Here is a 15,154-nt window from a genome sequence, read left to right on the forward strand (position 1 = left end):
TCAGGTCATGTGATCCCCATCCCACACTGGCCTCCCTGCAGGCAGCCTGCTTCTCCCTCTGCTTATTTCTCTGCCTTTCAATGTGTCTCTCATGAATAAATAAATACAATCTGAAAAAAAAAAAAAAAAGACTTCAAGCTATTTCTAAGACAGAACCTTTCCAAATCTGAAAGCAAAGTCCATAGCACAGGTACTAAACTTTAAACTTGTATTTACTGCCATTCAAATGTATAATCATAAACTTCTTTCTGATACTATGCTGAAAATAATGCCATCATAACCCACCAATTGCCTTACCTTACATTCTCTGAGCCTTAAGTATTCTTCAAGGTTTTTAATTGCAAAATTAATATACAAATATATTCTTACTTAAAAATCTAAACACTTCAGAGGTAAATAGAGAGAAAAAAAAAAAAAAGAGAATCCTATTTTCCTAACTCCCATATCTTCCTCCAACCTCTTTTCCTATCTTTACATTAATGCAAGAAAACTTCACTGTTAACCTGGGGCTTCATTTTCTTTTTGGTCTCCTAAAGGTAGTTCCCAGGTAGAATATATTGAAAACACTGACCTAGATAGTTCTTTAAGATCTTAATTTGAATGAATTGCTCAACTCCCAGATTTAGAAATAGTTATTTCCACTTACAAAAAAATAAATAAATCTAAAAGTGCGAATTGTAATTATGCTAAGACAGAGTCAGAACAGATCTCAAGGGGAAGTCATTAACCATTCCATTGTAAAACTTTCATCATATAGCACAGTAGATGACATTGAGAATTTAGGTGCTGGACACTGTTGTTAGTGTTTCATAAGATTTCTAAAAAAGAAGCAAATCTTTCATTATACTTTTTCAATATTAATATTGTGCCAGGTACCATCTACATTAACCTCCTATGACCTATAATAATTTTGCCTATCATTATGATACAAGTCCCAAAATGTTCTGGAAAATATTCCAAAATGATTTGGGAATTTCCTAAAGGCTCTCCTTTACTTTTATTTTGGTCTTAGAATCTCAAAAGGAATCTTGTTTCTCTCAAGACATGCTCCAATATGCCTACTAATCAGTGGCAAGGAATACTGAGTTAGTGGAAATGAAAGTCATTAACAAAAAAACTTGTTTTCAGATGGCAAATATTAGGTATATGAAAACAATACTGTTCTACAAAGCATAACCAAGTTTAGTCACATACTATCCTGTTTGACCTTGAATAGGTCAGTAAACCAACTCAGGTATCTTCCCATCTGCAAAATCAGGGAAAATATTACCTACCTATAGGTTGGGTATATGAATTCAAATGAGAGAAGCAGAAGTACTGGCACAACAAACAATAAAAGTTACTTGAATCAAATCTTACACGACTTTCAGTTTGGCGTAAGTCACAAACATCAGTGTTTTTTTTAGCTTAATAAAAAGACCTCAACTTGTTTCACCTTGGTAATCCTGAAACACTATTGCTCAGTTTCAAAAGTAACCTTGAAAATTAAAGTAACCTTGAAAATTAAAGATTATCCTTCTAAAGGCCTGAAATGCCCAGGAAAACTGCAAGACTGGTCATCATCTGGTCCAAAAAGTATATTCAAGGCCTCAACTCACACTGAAAGAAAATTAACATGTCAAATATTATTTGTATGTAAAGTAATTTTCCACAGCAACAGTATCTGAGCACATTTTATGGTGACTTCCAATAAGTTTAGTGATGCTTTCTTTACATGTGGCTAAAGTATTTACATAAATAAATAAGATCTCTAAAATTATAGTGCCATCTACAGGCAAAGAAAATATCAATGATAGCACATTTTAATACTTTCATATTTACTAATTACTACTTAACATTTAAAAGACACCTAGAATTTAAGAATTTACATAATTCACTTTCTGATTACATTTGCAGGATATAATTTACCATATGAAATGGCATATTTTTTCTAAATATTTTACCACTTAATATAGCATTTTATTTTCAGTAAGTAGTAAGATGACAAAGGTTAAGTTTAAAAATCCAATGGTACTACAAAGTCTAATTTTTGTGTTCTGAGATTCATTTATTATTAAAATAAACAATGACAAAAAAAGAAACTGATTTTCATATTCTTTCCCTTTCTGTCCAACGTTGCATCTGTGGATACTTATTTAACAATAACTAAGTAGAAGGTACTTTTCCAAGCTGCTTTGGTAAATACCTGAACTTGGTGAATCCTCACAATAATAATGGTAGGTATAATACCATTCTCATTTCATAGATGTTGAAACCAAGGCACAGAAAGCTTCAATAACTAGTCCAAGGCCACATGCTATGTGGCAGAGCCACAGTTCAAACTTGGGGAGTTTTTCTGTAGTAACTGTGCTTTTAGTCACAATGCTAAAATGCCTCTTTATAAAAGCTGCATTCGGTGTGCATAGTGTGCATACTGCATCTATAATATCTCTGTTCTGGTTTTGAGAGGCAACATTTTCTTGCATACCTAAACTTCTATCATCACTTTTATTTATTTTTTTTTTTAATTTTTATTTATTTATGATAGTCACACAGGGAGAGAGAGAGAGGCAGAGACATAGGCAGAGGAAGAAGCAGGCTCCATGCACCGGGAGCCTGATGTGGGATTCGATCCCGGGTCTCCAGGATCACGCCCTGGGCCAAAGGCAGGCGCCAAACCTCTGCACCACCCAGGGATCCGTATCATCACTTTTAATAACTACATGTTTTGCCATGAAGGTGATACACCTCATTCTACTTACTTTTGTCTGATGCTGGATTTTCAAACTATTTATCGTTTCTTTCATTTTATATAAAAATGTTGCAATGAGCCAATTTTACATTGCATATAACTTTTTTCCTTCTTTTGAATTTTATTTCCTGATGTTACTATACCCAAAATAGTTTGACTTGAGTATATAAAAGCACATTACTGACATATAATGTTTTATACTGCTTTTTAAATTTCATCATGTTATACTACCAGTGATGAAAGAATGTTAGACTTTCCTGATCAATATATGCCATCCCTCCCCGATCTAAACCCCAACTCTAAAATCTAGGTTTTAGATAGCAGACAAAAATATCACACAAAGAAGGAAGCCTGGGTGGCTCAGCGGTTTAATGCCATCTTCGGCCCAGAGCGTGATCCTGGAGACCTGGGATCAAGTCCTACATCGGGCTCCCTGCATGGAGCCTGCTTCTCCCTCTGCCTGTGTCTCTGCCCCTCTCTCTGTCTCTCATGAATAAATATAATCTTTAAAAAAATAATAATCACAAAAAAGTCAAGAGGGTCAATGTATGTTGAGATAAATAAATTGTACAAAAAATTTTATTTCAATCTTCACTGAAGATAATTTATCTCATAAAGGAGGTAAACTACCCTCAGGTAGCTATCATAAATAGAGGGATTACATTTCCCTCCATGAAATTATTCTGATCAATAATTTCAAAAACAGAAAAGAATGACAATAATAATTAATAAAATGCTTCATTTCGCTTTCTCTCCAACCATGTGCTTTCACCATAGTCTAGTTTCCTCTACATTCTAAGCAAGGAGCTAGAGGATATAAACATTATTCCAAACATGTTTTTTTTTCTTACATGTTATCTTGTAGGATTATTTGTCCTGAATAGTAAAAGAAGATTACAAATTTTGTAGCACAGAATAAAGATGACTGAAACATTAGATAATAGAAAGAACAAAGGCTTTGGGGTCTTAAGTTCAGATGCTTACTAGCTATATGTCTTCTAGAACATCTGAAAATTCCTACTTCATCAGGATGTTTTGTAATTACAGGAGCTAACAATTGTAAGGCTTCTAGCATGTGGCAAGTGCTCGAGAAATTTTAGCTCCCTTTCTTTTAAATAGTGACACATATATATATGATTATAGCAAGGGTAGTGATTCTAAAAGTCATGCTTCATTATCTCCCTCAGACACACTGTTGCGTAACAGGAAGCGTCAAGATCGAAAGAGATCTGAAGAGATAAAGTTGTTTCATCAATGTGGGAACCTTCAGTTTTGACATCAGTATCATGTTCTTCCATTAGTTGGTATGAAACATTATGGGGATGTTTCAATATCTGTCTATAGCATCCTGGAACATTGAGTTTTAGAGTCGGTACTTTAAACCTACACGTCTGTAGTCCATCTCTGCTAAGTGTGTCCTGGTACCACTGCCCAACTTTGTTCTTTGGGTACTGAATGTTGTATCCAAGCACTGGAAGAACCACCTGTGCAGAAGAAGGGGAAAAAATACATGAAATACAATGAAAGAAATGTTAGACCTTCCTGATCAACATATACCATTCCTCACAAATTAAACTGATATAAAGTGGTTAAGGATGATTTATGATGTGGGATACTTAAACAAGTATTTCAATTTTCAAATGGGCAAAATGTTTTCTTCCTCTAGCAAGATAAAAGGTAGAGACAATCCTATTACTTGTTGGTTATGAGGTTGGTGCTGTCTTGATTCTTTAAGTCTCAGAAAGAATCAATAACATGCCCAAAGTCACTAGTAAGTGCCTTCAGAAAAATATACAGTCATTATATCACTGAGATCTGGTATATCTGAAAATCACTGAGATATCATTATGTCTCAGGATATAAACATTACTAAAAAGACACTACAGTTTGCAGGGCTTTCCTCCTTTGATGATTTCTAGACATTTTTCTTGAACCAAAAGGTAGTCAGAAAAAAGAACAAGGTAAAAAATTCAAATGCAAACGACATGAATGGATTTCAAATTCATTATGCGAATTGAAAGAAGCCAGACATAAAAGACCACATACTGTATGATTCCATTTATTTGACATTCTTTCAAAGGCAAAACTATAGGGGTAGTAAATGGATGAGCCACTCAGGGGCTGGGGCTTGCTAAAAAGGGGCACAGGGAGAGATGAAATGTTCTTCATCTTGATTTTTGTGTTGGTCACAAGACTGCATATGTTTATCAAAACTCTTACAACTTTAAACTGAGAAGAGTGATTTTTATTGTATATGAATTGTACCTGAATTAAAAAGTGGTTAAAAGGAAAAGGTGGGGGATGCCTGGGTAGCTCAGTGGTTGACCTTTTGCCTTTGGCTCATGTCGTGATCCTAGGGTCCAAGGATCGAGTCCCACATCGGGCTCCAGGTGAGGAGCCTACTTCTCCCTCTGCCTAGGTCTCTGCCTCTCTCTGTGTCTCTCATGAATAAATAAATAAAATCTTAAAAAAAAAAAAAAAAAGCAAAGAAAAAGGTGGGGAAAAGGACTTTGGGATATATCTACCTTTTGTCTTTCAGATATAGTATCTACACTTAGATTTAAGTGATATACCAATTTTTTAACAAATTTACCTGATGTATCGCATATGTGCTAGCTGACTCCTCTTCTTCAGTTACTAGATGAACCTATATTTTAAAAACATGACAAAAATATGAATGATTCATTTCCTCAATTTTCCCTGTTATGTATAATTTGACTCCTATGCTGAATATTATATCCCCCAACAAGATTATTTTCAGAATTTGTTTCTAGACTACATAAAAAATTAGAATGATACTTCCTGCTTTAACCATTAATAACTGAAGTTGAAACACAAAGAGAATGGTGGTAGCTTAACATTCCGAGGCAATACTTTTACCTCGTTACCAACAGCTTTTCCTAGCTTACAAAATTGTTATGCTGAATTAAAAATCTGCCTCTGGGGGAAGCCTGGGTGGCTCAGTGATTGAGCATCTGCCTTTGGCTCATGGTGTGATACCAGAGTCTCAGGATCAAGCATCCGGCTCCCCAAGGAGCTCTACCTATGTCTGTGCCTCTCTCTCTCTCATGAATAAATAAATAAAATCTTTAAAAAATAAAAATCTGCCTCTGGGAAACCACTCCACCTCTGTCCCCAACAAGTATCATAATACTTTCTGAGAAGTAGTGTTTCTCAAAATGTGTTTTATAGAACAGTAATAAGAGCAGGGGGAAAAAAGAGGTGTATGTTAAGTCTGAGAAATGTTGCTATTGGACACTATAGAATAAGTCATTCTGATTTCTCGAGCACATCAAAGTTCAGGTATAAAGGCTGCTGTCATCATTAAACAAAGATGAATAGCATCCCCCCCTTCCTAAAGCATTCACCATATAACATAGGGTCCAGGGTCCTCTAACTCTGCTGGCTTTGCCTTCAAGTCTGCACTTGAGGGCAATAATCTCTAGTTCTCTAATAAATAATTATTGCCCCTCCCCTTTCGTTTTTCTTTTGGGGTTTGTATGTTTTTTATTGTAAGTACACTTTTAGTTGTGGACTCAGAAATGGATATAAAACTTTAGCTGTGATCTGACCAAAATTCATGGGATGAGGATCTCTCTGCATCATCATTTCTAGCTCTCTTTCACAAACTCTAAGCCTATGTACAATAATGTAACTTATATAAATTATGAAAATACTGAAAAACATGGTCAAGTACAGAAGATCATGTTTCATGTTTAGAGAACTCCCACTAGGTTGATATCAATCGACTTCTTCATTAACAAACATGCTTTTGGTATTTGGCTCCTTCCCAACTATGAATTCACCTAACTTTTTAATTGTCTAACACATTTTTCCATCTTGTTCACAAAGAAATTATTTGAAAATCTACCAAGTGACCTGAAATAAAGGTGTATCTGTTAGTCTAGTAATCCAAGAATCATATTAGTTGCCTACAACTTTTAACTGCAGATGCACAATATTACATGTCTCAATATACTATTTATCAGAAACTTGACTTTTTCATTTTGGGCCTGTAAGTCCTGCTTTTTCTATTCTTATTGCTAACTAATAGAGTATAAATGATTGGTCTTAAAATATATAAAGACTTTCTTTTTTTTTTTTCTAATAGACGGAAACCTAGCAAGATATGAAGGAGAAATGTTTTCCTTTCTTCTATAGCTCCAAAGAAACACAGATACAGTTCTTATCACAAAACTGTCCTTGCAAATGTTACTTTGAACCAAGAAGTCTTGTAAGACATGAATTTCATAGACTATTACCACGTCTTATCAAAGTAACATTTAACTTCTGAAAATCTGAATTAGGAATGACTAACTTACTAAATAATGTGTAGCCCAGGTAATATTTAAATGAATGTTTTCTGGAATGTGTGAAAAAAACCTGATTTTTCACTATTTATCAAAAGGGAATCACTGACATCTCTTCTTCCACTCATTTATAAAATAAAACCTATAATGCTCCTAGATTTCTTTTTATAGTTTCAGATTTTGTCTCAGTTAAATGACCATTCTTAGCGATCACTTTCTTATCTAAATACTCATAAGCTACCCATTCAATGAAACAGTGAAGCAGACATCTGCTGTTCTGGCTTGCTCAGCCTTTACTCTCTTTTCTAATAGTAGCACCCTCATTTTCAGGAAGCTCCCCTTCCAGTTTTCAAACATGATTTAGGGGAGATGATTCCAGGAATGATCTTTTGGAACATACTCCAGGCCACAATAATTGGTTTGGGCTTGGACACGGGACCCAAGCCAGGCCATTCCTAGCCCAAGACACTTAATTCCATGGCTTTTATTCCATGGGGAAAAAAATTATCTTCTCTACAAATTGTAAGAAATAAGCTTAGAGATGCTCATAATCATTTTGCCACTGAAAGAACAAGTCAAACTGAGAATGGTTCTAACACAGGAAAATTGAGTTGAAAGATGAAGAAAATAAGAGATAGGTTATTTAGGAGACTGCTTAACCCCTGGATATAGCTGTGTCTGAATCAATCAGCCTCAGTTACGAGAGCCAATGAATTACTGTCTGCTTTTCCTTAAGTTAGTCCAAGATAGATCTCTATTACTTAACCAAAACCAAATCCCAAACCAAAATCAACCAACCAAATGAACAAAAAGCTTAATTCATACATCCAGACTTCTACGATTAATTTAGATAAAGCTTCTTTTATATAGAGTTGAGTCTATTTTTCTTCATTTTTTAAAAACTGGGCCATGTTCTCCCTCTAGATGCTGACACCTTTTCTACACTCCATGATTTCTCTAGTGGAGACCAACTCAGGCTAGGGCCTTTTTAATTCTACTACATGTATCACTTAATCTGTTCTTGATGTTTGTTTCTTTAAAATGAGAGTTAAAAAAAGAGGATCTCTAAGATACCTCTCTCATTTAAAATTCAAAGATTTTATAATGTTATATATGAAAGCACTACTCAAATCCCTTCATTTTTATATTTGTAACACTAACTTGAGATAATGTTCTTTTTATATTATAATTGGTTCTTTTTGTATTATATTATAAAATAAATTTCTTTACTTGACTTATGGAATTCAGTTTCATTATTTAAATTGTTCAAACTCACAAAGATAAAAGTACTAGTTGGACAGAGAGGAAATGAAGAATCAACTTTTATACTATAAATTATAAATTCACTAATATAAATGTCTCTAAGACATTGTTAAGAGGAAAAAAACAAATTGTGAAATTGCAATTATACAAAATCACATTTATATAAAAGAAATACACACACCATTACATACTCCATATACCATTATTACAAAAATTGTATTCTTTCTTTTTCATATTTTAAGTTCTGAGTTTCTAAGCTCTTTTTTTTTTCTTTTCTCAGTGTTAGCTAATAGAATAAAAATATACTCTTCTATGGATATTTATGGGAAAGCATAGACAAAGGTCTAGAAGGACACAGGACAAAAACAGATTGATTTCTTGAACACAGAAGAGGGAAAGACAATAAGAGTGGTGACAAGATGACAGCTTCATATGTAGTTTTGATTTTTCACATTTAATGGCACTATTTTGTGCATTACTTCTGTAATTTTTTAAAACATGTTTTTAAAGATTTTATAATGTTCTTTAAAGGACATTTCTTTAAAGGAAGGTTTGCTATCTTTGTACCTTTTGCTTAGTGTCTATTTTTATTTTACCATTTACAGACATTTGTTAAGCCTTAGCTAAAAGCACAGAAACAGAAGATAAGCAAATACAAATAAAAAAATAAAATGCACATTTAGCTCTAAATTGTTTCTGAAATAAAGGCTTCTGAAAATTAATATTCCTAGTGTGGTAACCATTCTTTGACAACTTTGAGTAAATGATACTTACTTTACTACTTGGGAAGTGTTCATCATCAATATCTTCATCCAAACAGACCAAATCACCCTCTACTACTCTTGATCCATAAGTTGAAAGTCTGTAAGATACTGCCTCATTCCAAATTTTGCTGCTATATGCATGAATGTAGAATATGCGCATAGAATGGGGAAAAGAAAACCACGCCTGGATACAACCCTCCTCAGTCATGCCAAAGCGATGCAATGACTCCAACAGTGCTCTCTCTCGAACTTTGAATTCAGGCATCAATGAAAGTGTGCCTTTTGCATCCTCTGAAATAAAGAGAAAGTCAGTGAGTCAACCACCTTCATTTAAATGCCAGTTATAAAGACCTTTAGTATGCCCTCTAATGAGAGGCAATGAACTGTGCTATCTTATAAACTTGAATATGAAGAGGGTGTTTAGTACCAAGTATAAACCTAGTTACACCTGAAGAGCTTGTCTGCTTAAGAAAGATCATTAATCATATGGTCCATTCTCCATTCACTTTCCCTGCTTTAAAAAAAAGTAGCAAAAAGCACATTAGTAATACCTACTTCAGAATGGAGATTAACTTGCAATTATTCAGAGAATGTCTCAAAAAAATCATTAAATAAACCTCTGAGACTACATATTTTTAAAGAGCTATTACGAACATTTACACAATCTTTTGAGTAAGAAAGGGTTGGATCCTTAGATCCTTCAAGTGTGCTAACAGGCCTTGCTAAATGGGATACTTTTTAAACTTAAATTAACGAACTCTACTGCAAAGACACTTCTTTAGGTAGGAATCCTCATTTTAGTAATGTACTAGGTGTTTCTTATGAACACTAAAGTTTAGGAATCACTGCCATAGGAAATGATATTCTCAGAACTCTATAGATATAAACATGTAAGTCATTTTGAAAGTCAAACCCATGAGGACTGACTCTAGAACCCACACCCATAACGCTTTCCTTAAGTGTTTCCCAGGAAGCATTCTGCATTTAAATCATCATATTGAGCTAAAGTGCCCAAACTGACAGGGCTGAATGGCAACTAAACCAAAAACGATGCACAAAATATTAGATATAACAATTAAACTTCTATGTAGTTTAAGTCTCCCATAGTTGTAGTATATGCTTCTATTGGTAACCAGTTTAGAATTTGAAAGTCTTATCTTGAGGATTTAGACCAAGAAAAACTAAGATACTCTTGCTCTCCTCATTCCTACTCCCAAGCAAGAGTCTTGGATATTTCGCCAAAACTGAGTGTCTTGGGTATGTAATAAAATTATTAAATATATAATATATTATAATCTATTTCCTATCACACTTATGCAGTGATGAATGCCCTCCTGCTGATGTAACATCTGTATTATGTATTTCATGACCATGTATGGAATAAAGAAATTTTTAAATACCAGTTTGAAGAAAATATTTCTTTGCTCTATTCACAGGATCATCCAAGTCTTCTGGTGTAAGAAATAATTTTACAGCCTTCACCTTTAAAAACCAAGCAAGCAAACATACATTAAACGAAAATGACAAATTACTTACTTTTTAAAAAAAGATACAAATTATCTGGCATCATAAAATAGGCACTTAACAAATGATATCTGACACTGCAATTATATCTCCAAGTTTTTAAAAATTAAATAGTGTTATATTTGGAAATAGATTTGTACAAAGCAACTTTATACATTGGTTTAAAATACTATGGGCTGGAATAAACGCCCCCTATCATCCATAGTTCTACTTCTGTCATTCTTTACCTCTATCATGGAGCTAGGAATGCAAGTGTAAAGTAATAATGACATAAAACTCAGACTTGACCAACATATATAACAAAAACAGGGGAGGAAGCAAGCATAGAGGGATGGCAAACCATTAATTTTTTTTGGGGGGGGGGTTTATTTATGTATTTAGAGATTTTATTTATTTATTCATGAGAGACACACACAGAGAGAAAGACAGGGACACAGGCAGAGACAGGCAGAGGGAGAAGCAGGCTCCATGCAGGGAGCCTGATGTGGGACTTGAACCCAGGACTCCAGGATCACACCCTGGACTGAAGGCAGGTGCTAAACCGCTGAGGCACCCAGGCTGCCCTGGGGCGGGGGGGTATTTATTTATAAATAAAATAATAGAGAGAGAGAGGCAGAGACACAGGCAGAGGGAGAAGCAGGCTCCATGCAGGGAGCCCGACATGGGACTCGATTCTGGGACTCCAGGATCATGCCCTGGGCTGAAGGCAGGCACCAAACCGCTGAGCCACCCAGGGATCCCCCCAAACCACTAATTTCATTCCTGTTCTCAAGTCTTGGAATTGTTTGGTCTTTCAAATAATTGTCAAAATCTTTTTTTAATTACTAACTTTAATATTTTCTTTTAAAAACTCTAAGATGTTCCTTTTATTAATGGTATCTATGAGGTCCTGTATTTATTATTATTATTATTATTATTATTATACTGTCTCTAGCACTGTGATTTCTAAGTATATGTTTCAGAGTAAGAAAGGGTCTTAAGATAGATCATTCAACCTAAAATCACACTAAACCTTATTTTACAGTATTCGTTCATTCATTCAAATATATGTTAAGAAGCTAATTCATCCAAATAAATATTACTAAGCATCTGTTATGTGCTAGGCACTGTGCGGAGTACTAAGGATGGAGTACTGGGCAAGAGAGACATGATGTTTGTTTAGTGGAAAAGATTAAACAAACAATAACAATAAAATATAATAAAACCCAAGATGGGAAGCCCAAGAGGTTTGAGGTCACAAGATAAGCAGAATTCAATTTTTCTTGGCAGTGGGATGAGAATTTAAATTGAGATGTAGAGAATGTAAAGGTTGGGAAGGGGATGATACTTCAAAGGAAAGAAAATACAGGTGTGGGCGAGCCTCTAAGTTGGCTCCCAATGACCTCCACTGGCTGGTACTTGCACCTATTACAGTCCCCACCTCTGCCACCCCGATACTTCTCAGGGTAGGTCTGTGTGCCCAGTAAGTAGAACAGAGCAGAAGTAAAGATGTCGCTTCCAAGATTCCATTACAAAGGACACTGCGATTTTTGTTGTGGTCTCTGTCTCATTCTTCTGTGCTCTTGGATTCCTCTCTCGTGGGGAAATCATGCCATGAGTAGCCCTATGGTAAAAACTAAACCTTCCTGCCAACAACCATGGGAGTGTGCTTGCAAGCAGATCCTCTGTTACCAGTCAAGTCTCCAAAGATAACAGCCCTGGCTGATAGTGTGAATACACACCATGAGAGACCCTGACACACCAACACTCAGCTAGGCTGCTTCCAGATGTGTGACCCCCCAGGAAGAGTGAGAAAAGAAATGCTTGTCATTCTAGGCCACTCAGTTTTGGAGTAATCTCTTACACAGCAACAACTGATAATTCTCTAGCAAAGTTAAAAAAAAAAAAAAAAAAAAAGAGAAGCATAGAACATGAGGTTTAAAAGGTTTAAAAAAGGGGAGAGATTTTGTTTGAATGTAATGAGAAACAGGAATTTTATATAATTTGATGTCATATTTCTGGAATTGTAGGATGTTAGGTTTCCTCTAAATCCTCTATTCCGTCATTAAGAATTTGGTGAGGGCTGTTCAAATTCTCTATAAAGTCTCAAACAAGTATTAAACACAGGGACATCACATACAGCTTTTTTTGTTATAATGTGATACTTAAAATATAGTAACTGCTCAATAAATGTTCGTTAATATAGTATATGTTATATGTGTGTGTCTATATGCATTCATATGCTGGGTTAAGAAAGCAAAGGGTTGGGTTATATAATAAGTATAACTGACAAAACAAATCAGATCATAGTTTTTTTAAATTCATACCATTTCACTCTTCAGCAAAGCCAATCCAATCTGGTCGGTGTGAACTTTCCTTCCCATTCCAAATCTCTGTGGTCCGTAATAATTTACAAACCCCTTATTCTACAAATACAAGAAAACCAATTAATTAAAAGTATATTGTGGGGCAACTGAGTGGCTCAGTCGGTTAAGTGTCTGCATTTGGCTCAGGTCATGATCCCAGGGTCCTGGAATCCAGCCCTGCATGGGGCTCCCTGCTCAGTGGGGAGTTTGCTTCTCCCTCTCTCTCTGCCCCCTCAGCTCATGCTCTCTCTCTCTCTTTCGATCTCCAATAAATAAATAAATCTTTTTTAAAAAGTATATTGTTATGGACTGCATGCCTGTGTTCCTCCGCAAATTCATACATTGAAATCTTAACCTCCAATGTGATGGTATTTGGAGGTGAGGACATTGGGAAGTAATCAGGTCATGAGGGTAAAGTTCTCATGAATGGAATTAGTGCCTTTATAAGAAAAGATCATGGAGCTAGCTCACTCTTTCCACCATGTAAGAATACAACAAGAAGATAAGACTAGCACCATGATCTCAGGCTTCCAGCCCCCAGTACTCTAAGAAATTTCCAACATTTAAGTCACCCGGTCTATGGTTCTTTGTCATGGGCCCAAAATGAGTATAACAAATAAATATAATTACTGTGTCAGAATATGTAATCAAGTCTTTCTCTTCATATTGACTTTAATAAAAGAATACTATAATCAGCAATGTACACTTAAGGGCCAAATGGTCCAAGAAATGCTATACAGTTAAAGAATAGAAAGGAGAAAACCAAACAATTAAAAATTAGAAAATAAGACCATCAAAATAGCTTTAAAAACATATCAGCTTTCCATTTCATTACTGAAGAGTACTGTGGGATGCAAGACTTTCAGTGCTAAACTAGCAGAGTTGTGGGATAAAGTGTTTACCTAGGACTGGATCTGATCTTTGCCCTGAAGCTCTTTCTGATTTTGAGAAGCTCCTGCTGTCTGAAGATGCCAAGAATAACAAATAAATTTGCTAAAGTACACCAATAAAAAAAAAAAAACACCAATAAAAAAAAAAAAATTTGCTAAAGTAAATTTGCTTCAAACTCAGCAAGTCTTGGTTCCTTTATATATAACAATTCAGTTTTTAGTTATCTCAGATTCTGAAGGCCTGGGCCAAGACAATGGCATGGCATCACTTCCCCAGGAGTAGAGAATTGTAATTTATTCTGCAACCTTAAACGTGGATAAACACGCTCTCACAAAGAAAACACTAGGTCCAGATGGTTTCTTGAAAGATAAGGCTCTTCCACACTCACTTTATGTGTATTTCTCCTAACAATTATTATTTCAAATTTGGGTAAATAATATCAAATAATACCCTAGAATAACCAGGAGAACTTTAAGTACCCCTTCAAATTACTTAGGGCTGGATATAACAAAAGGTTTCTAGAAGTCAAAGTTATAACCCTCTAAAAACAAAACTTCAAAGACATCTTATTTTCAGAATTAAAGGAAAGTCAGCTAAAGCTAAAATCATTCCTAATGGGGGCCTTATAATGGGTAGTTGTATACCCATAAGTTTCAAATGAAAGACAGGCAATAAATGCTATTTCAAAGAAACTCTCTCCCTTTTTTAAGGGATATCATTTTAATAACAGTTTTTTTTTTGGGGGGGGGGGGACTTTAGATAGGTCTAGAAACAAAAGGAAAAACTACCATATAAAGAATATACAATCAAAGAGTGTATATACACAGGTAAATGTGAATTTAGAAAATCTTTAGTTGGAAAGTCATTTTCCTAACTAGAAAGAAGAATAGTGATTAAAAAACAGTTTTGTTTGTTTGTTTTCCTTTGGAGAAGAATAAAATTGTGTAAAAAGGTCTTCATGATCAGAATCTTACTTAGATCAGTGCTTCTCAGTGTTAGCTGTAGAGTAAAATCACCTAGGGAGTATGTATGTATGTATGTATTTATTTATTTTAGGTTTTTATTTATTTATTCATGAGAGATACAGAGAGAGAGGCAGAGACATAAGCAGAGGATGAGGCAGGCTCCCTCTGGGGAGCCTGATGTGGGATGCGATCCCAGGACCCCAACCTGAGGCAAAGGCAGATGCTAAACCACTGAGCCACCCAGGTGCCCCACCTAGGGAGTTTTTTTTTTTTAAAAATACTAATAACCAAAGCTGTATTCCCAAATGTTCTTATTTAATTGGTTCGGGAGTAGGGACTGACTACTGAGATTGCCTAAAAG

The 15,154-nt window shown here is 35.1% G+C and overlaps 1 protein-coding gene across 10 annotated transcripts in view; it reads right to left on the reverse strand.

The window, feature by feature from the left end:
* Nucleotides 1-1,657: 1,657 nt before the first annotated feature.
* The window catches only part of PUS7L (pseudouridine synthase 7 like), a 28,897-nt gene continuing 15,400 nt past the window's right edge, over nt 1,658-15,154 (reverse strand). For all 10 annotated transcript variants that reach the window (XM_038577386.1, XM_038577389.1, XM_038577384.1 and 7 more), the window contains 5 exons: nt 12,899-12,997; nt 10,469-10,550; nt 9,079-9,359; nt 5,325-5,378; nt 1,658-4,215 (listed from right to left, as the gene is read on the reverse strand). In XM_038577386.1, the coding sequence (XP_038433314.1) occupies nt 3,889-4,215; nt 5,325-5,378; nt 9,079-9,359; nt 10,469-10,550; nt 12,899-12,997 (843 nt within the window). In that variant the 3' untranslated portion in view covers nt 1,658-3,888. The remainder of the gene's footprint in view (nt 4,216-5,324; nt 5,379-9,078; nt 9,360-10,468; nt 10,551-12,898; nt 12,998-15,154) is intronic.

The sequence above is a fragment of the Canis lupus genome, chromosome 27 (genome assembly GCF_011100685.1).
Source record: "Canis lupus familiaris isolate Mischka breed German Shepherd chromosome 27, alternate assembly UU_Cfam_GSD_1.0, whole genome shotgun sequence".
NCBI classification, from domain to species: Eukaryota; Metazoa; Chordata; class Mammalia; order Carnivora; family Canidae; genus Canis; species Canis lupus.